Consider the following 16,355-nt stretch of genomic DNA (forward strand, 5'->3'; position numbering starts at 1 on the left):
CACTGGGAAGTTAAGTTCCAAGAACTGACAACTTGATTCTCGGCAATGAACTAATAACGGTCCCCTTGGGATCTATAATGATCACCATGCTAAAACGGCATCTGGATCCAGCAGGTTGTATTGAGAGCACATCTGCGTGGAGTTGCAAAACAGGTGGAGTGTGCTGCAGGGATTGAAAGCCTTAATGAACCAGTTCAATGGGAAGACTGGGCACAATATCGCATTGCGTACCTAAAGGTTTAGCAGCAGACATAGAGGTTATTCATGCTCAACTTCTAAAAGTTGCTCTAGGAATCTTGCTGGTATTAGGGAGTGTTAAGGTAATTGTGGCATGTATATCAGGTGCACCGGAGATCTGTGAAGTATCCAGAAATCAAGAGGCCAATTTCCACGTTCGTGAATATGCAGGAGACGTTGTGGATTAAATCGGATTTGCAGAAAATGATAACGCTCAGTGGAAGCATTTTTTCACTGCCTTTATAGATTTTTATAAAGATTTTGAGTTAGTGCCGCATGTCTCCACCATTACGAAGCTGGAACTTTGGAAGAACATGGCCAAATGTTTGATTTTAACTGTGATTTATACTCGAACTCCAAGATCCCTATAACAGTAGATAGTAGACTTACTGAACTTACCTTCCTCAAAAGGTTACCTTTTGTCATCCATCCGATTTGGTATCTTAGTGACATGTTGGACCGCATCATAAGGGATGAACTTGGATTTTAACTGACGTCACTGTGATTTTGGCAGACTCCACTTACCTTGAATAATGGCTCACTAATGGCGCATGTGCAGGATGCCCCTAAATATATTATTACTTTGAAGACTTGAGGACGAGATCTCAAAGGTATTGATTGGAAAATACAGGGAGCATCTGTTCTGATTGCGGATTTGTGTCAGTACCTTAACGTTCTGGTGTGTTCCAATATCACTCTGGATACAATACTCCAGGACCACTGCACGTCGAGAACCGGGTTCATTCCGCTTTAATTCTATTCCACCTTTTGCATCGAATGTAAATTGGAAAAAGAAAATCATTATCATTTATTTTTGTGTTGGATCAGCATTGAGGGCGAATTTCTGCGGATGAGCAGGTGATCCCTGCGGAAAATCCTGTCGATATTCCCAAAGCCCCGAGCATGAGCACTCTCTCTGGATCAGACTCTTCTGTGGCACAGTTTACTACCGATAACTTTATTCCTATTGTTACAGATGACTAAAGTTAAGGTGTCATATCAGAACATTTCGGAATAAGGTTCACAGGCATCACAGCCACTGTTAATGACTGTGATGTGCAGTTACAGCGAACAAAATGATCACAGGTATCTTATGCTGTGGGAGGTTGAGTTGGTAAATCCCAAGTGAACATTTCACCGACCAAGGACAAAGCTGGACACAAGCACCGTGAAACATTAGAATCTGGAACAATAAGTGCTGGAAGCACAGGACATCTACCGAAGATAACAATACTTAGTGACCTCAGTGTACAAAATTGCTCAATGCCTCTGCGTCACTCACAAAATGACGACCGTAGAAACAATGAGACTGACCTTTCGGTCAGATTTATTCCAGATAAATCGAGTCATTTGTTAAAAAAACTGATAACATTAAATAGCTCAAGTAGGATTTAGGATTAGCGTGGGCCCCCGGTGAAAAGGAGTAAGGTGTTTCATCACTCTCTGGATCAGTCACCGAGTTCAGGGCATTATTCTTTGATGCATTACTTGATGGCATCGTATTTGTAGTCCCGACCCCCTGCTCACCGGTACAAACAAGAGTCAAAAGCGACAACCCCCAATACAACATTAAGTACATCAAGACATAGTTTCCCAGTCCGTCACTGACCTCATCGCGACTGGAAATCTTCCCCACATGGCCTCCAACCTCATAGTCCCCCAACCCCACAGAACTCGCTTTTATCCTTCCCAAGATCCACAAACACGACTGCCTCGGTAGACACATTGTTTCAGTTTGTTCTTGCCCCACGCAACTTATTTCTTCCTATCTCGACTCTTTTTTATCCCCTTGTTCAGTCTCTTCCGACCGACATCGGTGACTCTTCTGACGCCCTCCGCCATTTTAACAGTTTCCAGTTCCCCGGCCCTAACCGTCTCTTTTTCCCCATGGACGTCCTTGAACGGAGGCCCAACCAGTCCCCGTCTACCACCACCCTCCTCCGCCTGGCTGAACTTGTTCTTACGTTGAACAAATTCTTTGACTCCACTCACTTCCTCCAAGTAAAAGGTGTCACTATGGGAACCCGTATGAGTCCCAGCTATGCCTGCCTTTTTGTACAATACGTAGAACATTCTTTGTTCCAGTCCTACTCAGGTCCCCTCCCTCGCCTCTTTTTCCGCTACATTATTGACTGTATCAGTGCCGTTTCCTGCTCTCGCCCTGAACTGGAAAATTTCATCAACTTTGCTTCCAAATTCCACCCTTCCCTCACCTTCACATGATCCATCTCCGACTCTTCCCTTCCCTTCCTCGACTTCTCTATCTCCATTTCTGGGTAATAGGCTGTCAACCAATATCTCCTATAAGCCCTCCGACTCCCACAGCTACCTTGATTACACTTCCTCCCACCTCGCTTCCTGTAAGGACTCTATTCCCTTCTCCTAGTTTCTCCGTCTCTGTCGCATCCGTTCTGATGATGCCACCTTCCGCACCAGTGCTTCTGATATGTCTTCCTTTTTCCTCAACAGAGGATCCCCCCCCCCCACTGTAGTTGACAGGGCCCTTGACTGTGTCCATCCCAATTCCTGCACTTCTGCCCTTGCTCCTTCCCCTCCCTCCCAGAACCATAGGGTCCCCTTGTCCTCGCCTTCCACCCCACCAGCCTCCGCGTTCAATGGATCATCCTCCACCATTTCCACCACGTCCAGCACGATGCCACCACCAAACACATCTTCCTCTCGCCTCCCTTTTCAGCGCTCCCTCCGCAACACCCTGGACCACTCTTCCATCACCCCCAACACCAACTCCCCTTCCCATAGCACCTTCCCGTGAAAACGCAGATGCAACACCTGCCCTTTCACCTCCTCCTTTCCCGCTGTCCAGGGCCCCAAACAATCTTTCCAGGTGAAACAGCGATTTACTTGTACTTTTTCAATTTAGTATCCTGTATTCGCTGCACACAATGCGGTCTCCTCTACACTGGGGAGAATAAACGCCGATTGGGTGGTCTCTTTGCTGAACACCTCTGTTCAGTTCGCAAATATGAACCTGACCTTCCGGTCGCTTGCCGTTTTAATTCTTCATCCCACTCCCACTCTGACCTATCTGTCCTCGGCGTCTTACACTGTTCTGATGAAGCTCAATGGAAGCTCGAGGAACAGCACCTCATCTTACGATGAGGTACTGTACAACCTTCCGGGCTCAACATTGATTTCAATAACTTCAGATCATAACCACTGCTCCCATTTTATCAGACAGCAGGTCGTGGTAACGGTTCTGCTGTTGTCGTTTCCAGCTCCTCCATCTTTTGTTTCCTTGCTTGTCCCATTACCACCCTCCTTGCCTTGCACCATCATCACTTTTTTCATTTAATCACCCCTGCCCTCCACCCTATCATAGGACCTTCCCTTTTGTTCTTTCCTCCTCTCCCCTTTCCCTGGCTCTGTACTTGCTTAAAAACTGTTAAATCTTTAACTTCTTCCAGTCCTGATGAAAGGTCATCTACCTGAAACGTTAACTCTGTTTCTTTCTTCACACGTGCTGCCTAACTTGCTGAGTATTTCCAACATTCTCTGTTTCTATTGCCCCCAGTACATATTTGCTGCTACCAGAGCAAAATGTGTCATTCCGACTGATCAACACTCTGCTTTCAGGGGGAATACCCTCAAAATGGTTGAAAATTCTTTTGTGCCAAATGCACCGTACAGACAATCGCTGGAAGAATTAAAGGAAGAAAGGTGTAACCATACAATTTTTGTTTAAAACACTGAGACTAGGTGTGGTAAAAATGCAAATCAACCAAGTTTTGATGCTGTTTCTCAATAGGCTGTAAATAATATGTGAATCAATAGCCTGTCTCAGCAATACATATGTACCTCACGATCGCTTTTGCCTCAGAATAAAAAGCTGCGGCAGAAATACAAACGGGTAATCGTTTTTTACAAAGAATGATATGTGGACAGTCAAGTCCAACATAGGTTAAAAGGGGAGTCGTGGTTGAAAGAAAATGAGACAAACAGAGTCAGGCCACAGCTGGAGTATTGTGCGCAGTTCTGGTCACCACATTACAGGAAGGACATAATTGCTCTGGAAAGAGTGCCGATAAGATTTACAAGGATGTTGCCAGGGCTTGAAAATTGCAGCTACGAGGAGAGATTGGATAGGCTGGGGATGTTTTCCTTGGAGCAGAAGAGGCTGAGGGGAGACTTGATTGAGGTGTACAAAATTATGAGGGGCCCAGATAGAGTAGACAGGAAGTACCTGTTTCGCCTAGCGGAGAGTTCAATAACTAGAGGACATAGATTTAAGCTGATTGGCGGAAGGATTAGAGGGGACAAGAAGATAAACTTTTTTACCCAGAGAGTGGTGGGTGTATGGAATTCACTGCCCGAATTGTTGGTGGAGGCAGGGACCCTCAAGTCTTTTTAAAAGTACTTGGACCTGCACCTAAAGTTCTGTAAGCTGCAGGGCTACGGACCGGGTGCTGGAAGGTGGGATTAGAATGGGCATCTGGTTGTTCTTCAAGCCGGTACGGACACGATGGGCCGAATGGCCCCCTTCTGTGCTGTATCTTTTCCATGGTTCCATGGTTCTAGGACCAAAAAGCCTTCAAGAAAATCAGAATGCCAGAGAGTAGCTTGGAGTTATTTTGATGAAGTCCGGTAAGGTGACCCACCGATGTGGGGGGAATGGTGGCGCATTCATTAGTTTGTATTATTGCATAAAGACTATTTGAATAAATTAAACTAAGTAATTCATTGTCCGGTGTACTGACTCACTAATAAGTAAAGGAAGTTGAGAATCCGCACCGCTGGTCTTACCAAGTGTTTTCTCGTCCACGTTTGAAGACACTGAAGAAGCAGAGGTGTGAAAGAGACGAATATCCAGTTCAGATCACTTTGGTATTCGATTGTTACGCTCCTAGGTTATACTGTCGTGCAGTTAAATATTGTGCAGTATGGGCTCACCCCTGTACCTAAGATGCTTAGCCTACTTGCAGGAGCCATTAATGTCAATGTACCTCGGAATATCTATGTCAACACCCTAAACTTGGGACACGTGTATATACCACAACGTGAGCTAAACAAACGATAGGTTGGATTTCAAGGATATTCGATGCCCTCAGATACAACTGTGTTAGATTCTGCTGTATGTGGTCTAAGCATCTTCCGTACAGGAGTGAGCTCCTACTGCCCAATATTAAACTGAAAGATAATACAACCCAGGTCTGCAACGGTAGCATCACCTAATAATCTGGACTGGATATTCGTCTCCTTTACATTTGTGCTTCTTCAATACCTTGTAGATGGACCGAGAAATCACTTGGTAAGACGAGTGGTGCAAATTCGCAAGCTGCTTTATTCACAGAGTGGGGAGCACACAGACAGCAATTATGATCAGATTTACCGAGAATAGAGCTAAACAAATGCCAGGGTTGACTTCAAGGCTATTCGAGTACAAGTCAAAGCAATCCATTCTCATCTTGTATCGAACTGAGGTAAGGCCAATTTTAGACGACACAAATACCAGAATGTCATTTCCCATACTATAATATGTAATGAATATTTTAATATATTATATATGGTGTCAAATATGAGGAATACGGAGCCATTCAGCTCAGTGCACTTTCCATTTAACCCCAACTGTACTTCAGTTTCAACTATGAATGAAATCAGCTCGATTATACAAGTGGGCACTGTAATCCTTCCTAACCCGCCCCCTTAAAATGTCATCAATAGGCACTTGATCAATATGTGTATTTAAAAGAAACAAAAATAATCGAAAAGTTACAATTTTTTAATGTTTTTTTGTAAATTATTCATTTATCTAATCAGAGGATTGATGGCAACAGGAGGTTTTTTTTAACACGGGATTCTTCCGGGTGAGAAAGGTCCTGGGGTGACAATTGTAATTAAAATATTTTGTGTTGTTACAGGGCGGTGGGACTCGGATTTAACAGTGAGCCCCAAGTATAGCTCGGGGAAGTTTGAGTCGTTTTCTAAGATCGTGAAAGGAAAGTCAGGGAGCGGATCAACCCTCGTCGGTGGTTCCAGTTTATCACTGGGAGAGGCCTGAACGGACCGGCCACTGGGTCAATAATGGGGCATTAGTTCTAGGGATTTAGTTGAGGAAGATAAATACCCCTCCCCCACCCCACCAAAAAAAATCATATCAAACTGCTCTGTCAACACTTCTATATCACGATTTTTTCTCATTGGCCAACAGTCATCTTGCGATAAAAACCTGGCCGTTTTAAAATCTGGCGAGATTTTGACAGGTTAAAACTTGAGGACAAGTTCACTGTGCGCTGATCCAGTGCACTTCTGGTTAGTGGGTGAGGCACTTGGGCTGAAACAAAAAGTGTTAAAGATCACTGTGCTCACAGTGAGGCATTTTTAAGTGAGTTTTACGACTTCCGTATTGTTGTTTAATTTCGAATATTACCTATTTGCTCTCTTTTCCCTTACGCTGCTGGCTCCCAGGAGTGCTCAATAAGAGCCGTTTACCAAGTCATTACCGTGAGTGCCAGAACCGAGACTCCTGGGAGTCCACAGTCTCCATGAAATAATTATTAGTAGTAGAATTGGTAGTATTACTATATAATTAATAGTTTTATTATTGTGATGGTTAAGAGCACTAAACTTAGTATTAAAATCAATAAGTTTATTTTTGGTATTATTAGGATATATTAATAGTATCAGTATTATAGGAGATATGCTGTAAATTCATAGTTTTATTATTAGCATTATTTGGAGCATTGATTGTATTACTGGTGTTAGAATTAACATTAAAATTAATGTTTTTATTAGTAGTATTATTAGCAGATGTTACTACTATTCGTGGCATTAGAATTGGTATTAAACGTAATTGTTTTATCATTAGCAGTAGTATTATTATTAGAATTAGTACAATGGGCTATTGTAATTAATGGGATAATTATCAGCAAGAATCTCCTTTCTTCGTGTAACGTAATCGTTAAAGATGGGGATCAACATTTTATAATGAACTTTTTTAACAAAGGTCTTAGCTCGTCGGAAATCATCTATTAACGCTGGAGGAGGCTTAACATTTGTGTAAGAAACATATTTCGATATCCCATCTGTTTTACTTTAAGAAAGGAATCATGTTAAATTGGGGTATGCATAACGAAGGGAAGGATAGAATTCACAACTTCTCGTTGAATAGTGGAAAGTAAAAGTGTTAGATTATCGTCAAAGCTTAACTTCCCCAGTGTCATAATGTGGGTTACGACTGAAGGATTAGATTTTTAAATGAAGACACATTACTAGATTATTATTGGAACCCTTACTGTACCCAAGACCAGAGCTCAAATCACCCAGCTGCAATTGATGGATTTCGACTGACTTTGTAAAATAAATTTAGTGTTTGTGTCACTACTAGTCAAGATGTCAGTTTAATCGTCTATTTCTCCAGTTCAATTTATTTCTTTACATTTATTTACTCTTCTATTTATCCATCGAAATAATTAAAAGTTTTGCATTTGGCGTGTGTTTGATTTCGGCAAAAATTGTGCAGGAAAAGGGCAGAATTTCTAGCGTTTGGAAAATGTCTGATATACAGGTGGGGCACAAATCGTGATGAATCGCTGCTTTATAATGAATATAAGATTTGAGCCGATGAAACTTCTATATGTAAAACAAATACGTTTCCGCAATTCATTCTAAGGACATTTGAATTCACTACAAAACAATGAACAACCACGGAAGCAATTAATAAAATCCCTTAAGGAAGCCAAGTTCTATTGAGCAGTTATATTGGTTCCCCAGTTTCTTTACTAAACATAATAAACGCAATCTACAATATATTAAATGTGCTATGTATGGTGGTCCCTCCTCATATGGGGATCACACTTCTGTGACACACCGTCACACCTGAAACATCACATTCATGCCATGTAGAGCTCCATCCGCTCGAAAAGCTGTCGGTCCCAATACTCGCTAATTCATTACGAAGGAAGTTTTATTTGTCCTGACTTTCCCTGGGCTTAGCCACAGGTGAGCTACTAGTAAATTCAAAAATGTTGAGACAGAAAGTCTCAAAATCTATCCATCTTATCTTCCACCTAACCCCGCAGGGTTCTTCTGCTGCAACGCCACTGTGCTGCAAGCTCTGAGCTCACTGGCCGCCTCTGGGGTTTTTTATTTTGCCCTTTGGTGTCTCAGACATGCGAAGTCACAACGTTTCCCATTCTCATGGCAGACTACAAAAGGGCAATGCCACAGGTGACAATGCTTAATTTCAGCATTTATCACACGCAAATCGCAGAAACAACGATTATACACAGACATTTGGTAGTGAAGAGGATGAGAACATACTTAATACAACATACAATCAGTTGACATTTTCTCTTCAACTCGCCTTTATTATTTTAATATATCACGGTCTCTTTGAACTCTTCTATTTAATTTCATCGGTTTACAAATTATACTCTCGCTCACTCACTCATTTTCAGATCAGCTTTCTCTTCTCTTTTTTATCGCTCCTTTACTTTGGGAGTTGAGCGACTTCCCCTTCCGTCCTCTACACGTGCTCCTCGTCAACCTTGGCAACCCAATAAATTTAATTTAGTACCACACAGTTATCTGGGGTGTAAAGATGCCCAATAGATAAAGGTTTGTTTGGGTATGTAATGGTGTCACCGAGTTAAAAAGCGTTGCTCCTTGTTAGGATCAAGGAACAATGTTGGGCTCATGCTGAATTTGGTGGATTATTTTATTTGAAAGTTCTATCCGTGATATGTGTTTTGCTGAAGGTCTCCCTGGGATATTCTGCGATTTAAAACGATTAAATTGTGCACTGTCCTTCTATATCAGAGGTTTTTTTAACCGTCTTTCTTTATCAGAAATCAAAACTTGGAGTGGACACGTCTGGCTGAAACTGATCGAAATCCTCATCCAGGACTGGAGGGAATCTGCTTGGACATCAGAGAGGGTCCGTTCGAAATCAGAGAGGATGAGCAACACCGGTGATCACAGTCCCTCTGTAGACTTTGAAGAGAAACTGTATGAATTTAGTGGACACCCTTTAAAGATCACTACGTTTAAAGGAGCGTATATTGGCGTTTCTGCTTTTGTCTGGGAACCTGTAAGTCTAATAGCCTGTTGCAAATGTATTGTTTGGATTTAAATGTAAATTACCTACCCACTGCAGCGCCTTTGCAATCTACCGCAATGATGCACGGTACGGAGGCGAGCATAACTCCAGGGTCAGCTACCGCTCTGATCCCGAAAAATCCCAGGCAGAATGGTACCAGCCCCTTCGTGGACGGTTCCTCCACTTGAATTAACAGAGTAGATCTCCTGGGTTCCGTATAATAATGTTCGAGTCTGGGATCTTAAACTGTTGTGCGAGAGTCATCGCAACTGAGGAATGCTGCTTGTGATCTGAGAGTGCACATCTTCGACTCCACAGCTCCCTGTTAACATGTATCTTCTTGCAATAATGCTGTGCACTAAGATTTCTGAAGGATTTCCACATCTCTGATCAACACGAAGGAAAAAGAGTTGCAGCCTGCAAGGCTAAAAGTTCGACGCTCCTTACTCGCTCTGTAATAATTATCTGCAAAGTGCAGCAACTGAAACACAAAACAATATCAAAAAAACTTCCATTTCGATAGCGCCTTTATCGATCTCGGGACATTCTGAATTGCTTTAAGACCAATGAAGTACTTGTGAAGCCCAATCAGTGTTGTAAATTAGGGGAACACAGTAGCCAATTTGCTCACTGCAGTGTCCCAAAAACAGCAATGAGATACATGACCAGATATTCTGTTTTAGTGACGTTGGATCAAGGTTAAATGTTGACACGGACAAAATAGCTCTCTGGGATCTTTTACGCCAACCCAGGAAGGCAGACCGGGCAGGCATTTCTTTGATTTTTTTTAGACCCCCACCCTTCCCCTTCACTTGAACCCAATGGTGGGAAAGGTGACCTGCGAGCAGGACTCTGTCAAGACTACTCTGACCTGCCCACACGAAGGTGCCTTTTAACAACGACCCCACCTCGAGGAATCACCCTTTCCTCCCTCTTCCCACATTGTCCGAGTGATTTGTGCACCTTGTAAATTGATTCGCTTTAATAAGAGTGTGTTTTTTTCCAGGGGCTTGTCCTTTGTCGCTACTTTGAGGATGAGAAGATTAACTTTACTGGGAAGAAGGTGCTTGAACTGGGATCTGGTACTGGGATTGTGGGGATTTTAGCGGTGCTGCTGGGTAAGTTAACTCATCCTGCCGTTTTGATTTACGAGATAAAAATAATTTTTTTTATATTGTTGGTATTTATTACAAAGATTTGTATAAGGAGAGGACCGATTATTTTCTTGACAATGATTTGTTTGATTACACCCCAATTATACGTGCACCTTAGAAGTTATATTGTCAGAGGCGTCTTCTCTGTTAAAGAGCCGGCACTCACAGTGCGTATCCTTACAGTTAATATTTACAGTGCATACCCTATAGTTACTATTCGTAGTGGTTACCTATATAAGTACTATTGGTAACGCATATCCCTATAGTTAATGGTCAGAGTGCTTACCCTTCTATTAACTATTGATAGTCCCTACCTCTACAGTTACTATTCATAATGTATAGCCTTATGGTTACTGTTTATAGTATTTAACCTTCACGTTACTATTCATAATCCTCACCTCTATAGTAGAAAACGGGCTTTCGGCTTATGGATAGTACCCCCGCCTCTGAGGCCGAAAGGCAATCCTAATGAGTGGAGACTGGGCCGCTGGCTCCGAATTCTGGGTTAACATTCACCGAGATACTCGCATCCGGTCGGTGTAGGTGACTCCCCCTTCCCATCGTATGGGTTCTGGGAACCATAACGCCCTCCCGCTGTATAGGACTAATCACCCTATCGGTTGGTATAAAGGTGGTTACAGCCATTAAAGGGGCCTTCATGTCGTGGCTGGTCAGATTATTAATCAGCCTGAGAATCCTTCCACTACTTCACACTATTCTCCAAAGGGAGAGTGTGAAGACATGAAAACTACAACCCCTATAGTTACTATTCATAGTACATATTCCTGTGGTTACTATTAGTAGTGCTTATCCCTGTAGTTACTATTCATGCTGCATATCGCTATAGTTACCATCGTTGTGCTTTCCTCTTGTTGCAATTCTTAATGGACATACCTATAGTAAACATTCACAATGCTTACACTTATAGTTACTATTCTTAATGCATACCCTTACAGTTATTATTCATAGAACCCACTCTACAGTTACTATTCACAGTGTTCACCGCTGCAGTTAGTGTCCATAGTATTTGCCACTCTAGTTACTATTTAAAGTGTATATCGCTACAGTTATGATGTTTTCTACAATAGTTAATGTTCACTCTGCTTACCCATTTATTTACTATTCGTAGTGCTTAGCATTCTACATATTATTCATAGCGCTTACCCCTCGAGTTAATACTTATAATCTATAGCTACAATTACAGAGCTTACTCCAATAATTACTATTCATCGGACATATTCCTATATTCCCTATTCGATAGTTAGTATTCATTGTATTTACCCCTATAGTAACGATTTTTAGTTCATTGCGCCATAACTATTAGTCGTGATTACCCCTATAATCACTATTCATCTTCTTCACCTTTCCAGTTGCTGCTCGCAGTGTATACTCCTAAAATGTCTCTTCACGGTACTTACCACTATTGTCACCATTCGCGATGAATCCCCCTGTAATTATTATTCATGATGGTTACCCCTATAATCAGCATTCATAACTTACCTCTATAGTTACTATTTATCGCGCATACTCATATAATAGGATACGACCTATAATTACTATTCATATTGCATAACCCTCTAGTTACTAGTCGTTGCGCATACACCCGTAATCCCTATTCATGGTGCATGCCCCTCTAGTTACTATTTTAGTGCATACCCCTATAATTACTTCTCATGATGATTACCACTATAATTAATATTCTTAGTCTCACCTCTGTAATTGTTACCTGTGGTGTTAACCCCTCTAGTTATAATTGTAATGCATACCTCTAACAATTACTGTTCATAGTGTTTACCTCTATAGTTACCATTCGTAATGTTAACCCCTGTAATTACTATTGGTAGTCTTTCCCCTCTACTTCTCTATTTCTGGTGCATACTCCTATAAATATTCTTCTTAGGCCTTACCCCCATAATTAGTATGCATAACACTTACCCCTATAATTATTATTCATGCTGTTTACCCCTCTAGTTACTATTCGCAGATCAAACTCCAATAATTGCTATTGATGATACCCCTATCAATACTCTTCATGGTGCTTACCCCTGTAGTTACTATTTCCCTCCCACAATCTTTCAATCAGGCAAGTACAGTATGCTTGAAGTGAGTATTTCTAAAACAAACTATTCTTGCCACTGAGTAATTTGTTTAAAATATCCTATCTACAGCTACCCGACGGCTCTGAGAATTCATCCACTGAGTAACTGAGCCAAATGAACAAGGAACATGATCTGTTAGCTGATTTCAGCCGGAGACATAGTCTTACAATTGGTGCTGGTGGGGCGCTATGGCTGACGGTGATCGGGGCGTTATAATTGGCAATGGTACAGCCGTTAGTTACAGTTGGCGGTGATGGGGCCGTTTTAATTGACGGTGTTGGGGCCGTTTTAATTGGCGGTGTTGGTGACGTGGTAATTGGCGACATTGGGGACGGTTTAATTGGCGATATTAGGGCCGTTGTAATTGGCGGTGATGGGGCCGTTGTAATTGGCGGTGTTGGGGACGGTTTAATTGGCGGTGATGGGGCCGTTGTAATTGACGGTGTTGGGGCCGTTGTAATTGACGGTGTTGGGGCCGTTGTAATTGGCGGTGTTGGGGACGGTTTAATTGGCGGTGTTGGGGACGGTTTAATTGGCGGTGTTGGGGCCGTTGTAATTGACGGTGTTGGGGCCGTTGTAATTGGCGATATTAGGGCCGTTGTAATTGGCGGTGTTGGGGCCGTTGTAATTGGCGGTGTTGGGGACGGTTTAATTGGCGGTGTTGGGGACGGTTTAATTGGCGGTGTTGGGGACGGTTTAATTGGCGGTGTTGGGGACGGTTTAATTGGCGGTGTTGGGGACGGTTTAATTGGCGGTGTTGGGGGCGTTGCAATTGCCGCAGCGCTAAAATTGACGGCGATCGGCGTGTTACATTAGACGGTGATGAATCGTTACAATTCGCGTTGCTGTGGTCGTTATAATTGACTTCCGTGCTCTTGGGATACGAGAAGGAAATTCATCTCGAATTCCGGCTTCTGATACTATCCGGTGATCTCTGCTCCTTACGGGAAAAGGCCACCATTACCCACATAAACAATGATCGCTTCGAAAAAGTGTCAGAGCATAATCGGTCCTCCCTGGGCCCATATCCCAAAACGTAGTCAATGTTATCAGGAGAGGCGAGAATGATTAAAAGGAAAACTCTTGTCTTGTGGGACATATGTACAAGTCAGTGGATTTCCACATCCAGCAGCAGCACCACAGGAAATCACAGTGATCAACACAGGGATTGGTCGGGTCCAATAAACCCGGTACTCGTGTTACAGTAACAAGAGAAACGATGCAAAACATTATAGAATGACCCGGGAAGGAATCAATGGAATATTATTTCGGTTTAATTATGAAATCTATGTGAATCCATATTAGACCCAGACGCCAGAGAAAGGATCCAAGCCGGGAATCTGCGAATTGGGTGGAAATGGAAGTTAATGTTAGAATGAAGCTCCACCATGAGATGTCACTAGCACTTTCACTAATTGCTGCATTCTACCCGAACCTACGGGGCATTTCATCAGTGCTAAATATTACTGAGCCAAAACTCCCTGACCGGCTGGTCTCAAATTCTAAAAATTTGATCAGTTGTTTCAATGCTCTTAAGAATTTTCCCCGCAACTTTCGATGCACTTACTACATTTTTCAAATAACTGTTTGCATGAGAAGAAAGATTCGATTAGGGAATGGCCAAGATATTGTTTGTGTTTAAAAGCTAGGGATGTGCATTTTGATTTAACAAATTTGCACCGAACAAGATATCTTTATAAACGCCAGAACTTGTGGAGAGAAGTTAAATACAGCAATACTCAATTTCTGTTATCAAAGGGCAGCTTTAGGGTCAATCGGTTTGAGCCGGCCTGCAATGGCAGACTGGTGGAATTGTAACACTGTGAAATTCCCACAGACCTGAATGTTTCGACTTGAGAAAGTTCACGCTAAATTAATGTGAACGGTTCCTTGCCCAACGCAGTGCCCACTGCATGAAAAGGAAACAGACTGGTGCGATCAGAGAAGGATTGTTGCTCCCGGTCATATTTGGTAATGGAATGTGGTTTTGGAATGATCTGATTTCACCTGATCTTCCTGTGAAACCTACATTGCAGACAACGCATGTAGAACAGGCGCGTGTGGGTGATCTCAACTTACTGAATCCCCTTCAGGACATGTGCTCCGTACTCTGTGGGCCATTCTGCTTCTGTCTGGCTCTTTGGCTCAAGGCCACTCCGAATTGCCCAGAGAGATACCTTCTATTTAGAGAATTCTACTTTTCTTTCTCTTCCCGTGATCAGAATGTATGTTGCAACTCGTGCTGCGGAGAAATCGTAGGGTAAATGTGTTGTTATTTGATTCTTTTTGCCAGGTGGAGATGTCACCATGACGGACAGAGCGTACGTTTTGAAGCAAATAGAACATAACGTGTCTGCTAACATTCCAGTCACCTCCAGACACCGTTCAAAAATCCGAGCCCTTGCTTGGGGTACTGATCAGAATAATTTTCCAACCGACTTTGATATCATCCTCGGGTCGGACATTGTGTACAACCCATCGCAATTTCCGGGTCTTATACAGACACTGCTGCATATCGCCAACGAAAAAACTACCATTTACCTGTCTTCTAATGTGGATGCCAGAGAGGGGTCCGCCAATTTCCACGCTGTACTCCTGCCAAAGAAGTTTAACTGCGAGCTCATTCATGCAAGTGGGAGTAACTGTATTTACAAAGTGACCAAAAAAGCCCCAGGCGACGAGGACTAGTATCTGATGCAGAGACGGAGAGAGTGCGATCAATGTCTCACTTAACACCACTCAATGGATTCACTTTTTCAAAAGTCAGTTTGAATAAACATCTTCCTCATATTAATATATTTAACATATATTCCTTCTCCTAGAGGAGATTAAGAATTAACGATTCATCCAGTGTTTATATAAGTGAAAGCCCATAAAGGGAATGAGTTTGAGGCGTTACTTTTCCTGGCACCGAATAGCTCACATATTCACTCCCGGACAGCTCACATACTCACTCCCGGACAGCTCACATACTCACTCCCGGACAGCTCACATATTCACTCCCGGACAGCTCACATACTCACTCCCGGACAGCTCACATATTCACTCCCGGACAGCTCACATACTCACTCCCGGACAGCTCACATACTCACTCCCGGACAGCTCACATATTCACTCCCGGACAGCTCACATACTCACTCCCGGACAGCTCACATACTCACTCCCGGACAGCTCACATACTCACTCCCGGACAGCTCACATATTCACTCCCGGACAGCTCACATACTCACTCCCGGACAACTCATATACTCACTCCCGGACAACTCATGTACTCACTCCCGGACAGCTCACATACTCACTCCCGGACAGCTCACATACTCACTCCCGGACAGCTCATATACTCACTCCCGGACAGCTCATATATTCACTCCCGGACAGCTCACATACTCACTCCCGGACAGCTCATATACTCACTCCCGGACAGCTCATATATTCACTCCCGGACAGTTCACATACTCACTCCCGGACAGCTCACATACTCACTCCCGGACAGCTCACATACTCACTCCCGGACAGCTCATATACTCACTCCCGGACAGCTCACATACTCACTCCCGGACAGCTCATATACTCACTCCCGGACAGCTCATATATTCACTCCCGGACAGTTCACATACTCACTCTCGGACAGCTCACATACTCATGTAGTTTAAATGTGAGTCACGTTAACAATATAAGATCCCACAGTAGAAATTATTCGGTTCCATATCAATGATGAACGTGCGATCGTATTGGTATGAAATTCAGCCTTTCTATTTTTTTCGTGTTTAACCCTTTACAACAAATGGGCTAAACCCTTGGTTAAAGAGC

The 16,355-nt window shown here is 42.9% G+C and overlaps 1 protein-coding gene across 1 annotated transcript; it reads left to right on the top strand.

The window, feature by feature from the left end:
• Positions 1-9,151: 9,151 nt before the first annotated feature.
• Positions 9,152-15,233, top strand: LOC137326639 (EEF1A lysine methyltransferase 3-like). Its single transcript, XM_067991930.1, has 3 exons — positions 9,152-9,283; positions 10,299-10,410; positions 14,839-15,233. Exons 1-3 carry the CDS (start codon positions 9,152-9,154, stop codon positions 15,231-15,233), a joined length of 639 nt encoding a protein of 212 aa, XP_067848031.1.
• The last annotated feature ends 1,122 nt before the right edge of the window (positions 15,234-16,355 follow it).

Source organism: Heptranchias perlo, chromosome 10 (genome assembly GCF_035084215.1).
Source record: "Heptranchias perlo isolate sHepPer1 chromosome 10, sHepPer1.hap1, whole genome shotgun sequence".
Taxonomy (NCBI): Eukaryota; Metazoa; Chordata; class Chondrichthyes; order Hexanchiformes; family Hexanchidae; genus Heptranchias; species Heptranchias perlo.

What these genes read in the sequence shown, in the direction of transcription:
- LOC137326639 (XM_067991930.1), top strand. Translation starts at nt 9,152, where the DNA reads ATGAGCAACACCGGTGATCACAGTCCCTCTGTAGACTTTGAAGAGAAA. An exon ending in CTGCTTTTGTCTGGGAACCT is followed by an intron (nt 9,284 to 10,298) that starts GTAAGTCTAATA and finishes GTTTTTTTCCAG; the next exon opens with GGGCTTGTCCTTTGTCGCTA. An exon ending in GATTTTAGCGGTGCTGCTGG is followed by an intron (nt 10,411 to 14,838) that starts GTAAGTTAACTC and finishes TCTTTTTGCCAG; the next exon opens with GTGGAGATGTCACCATGACG.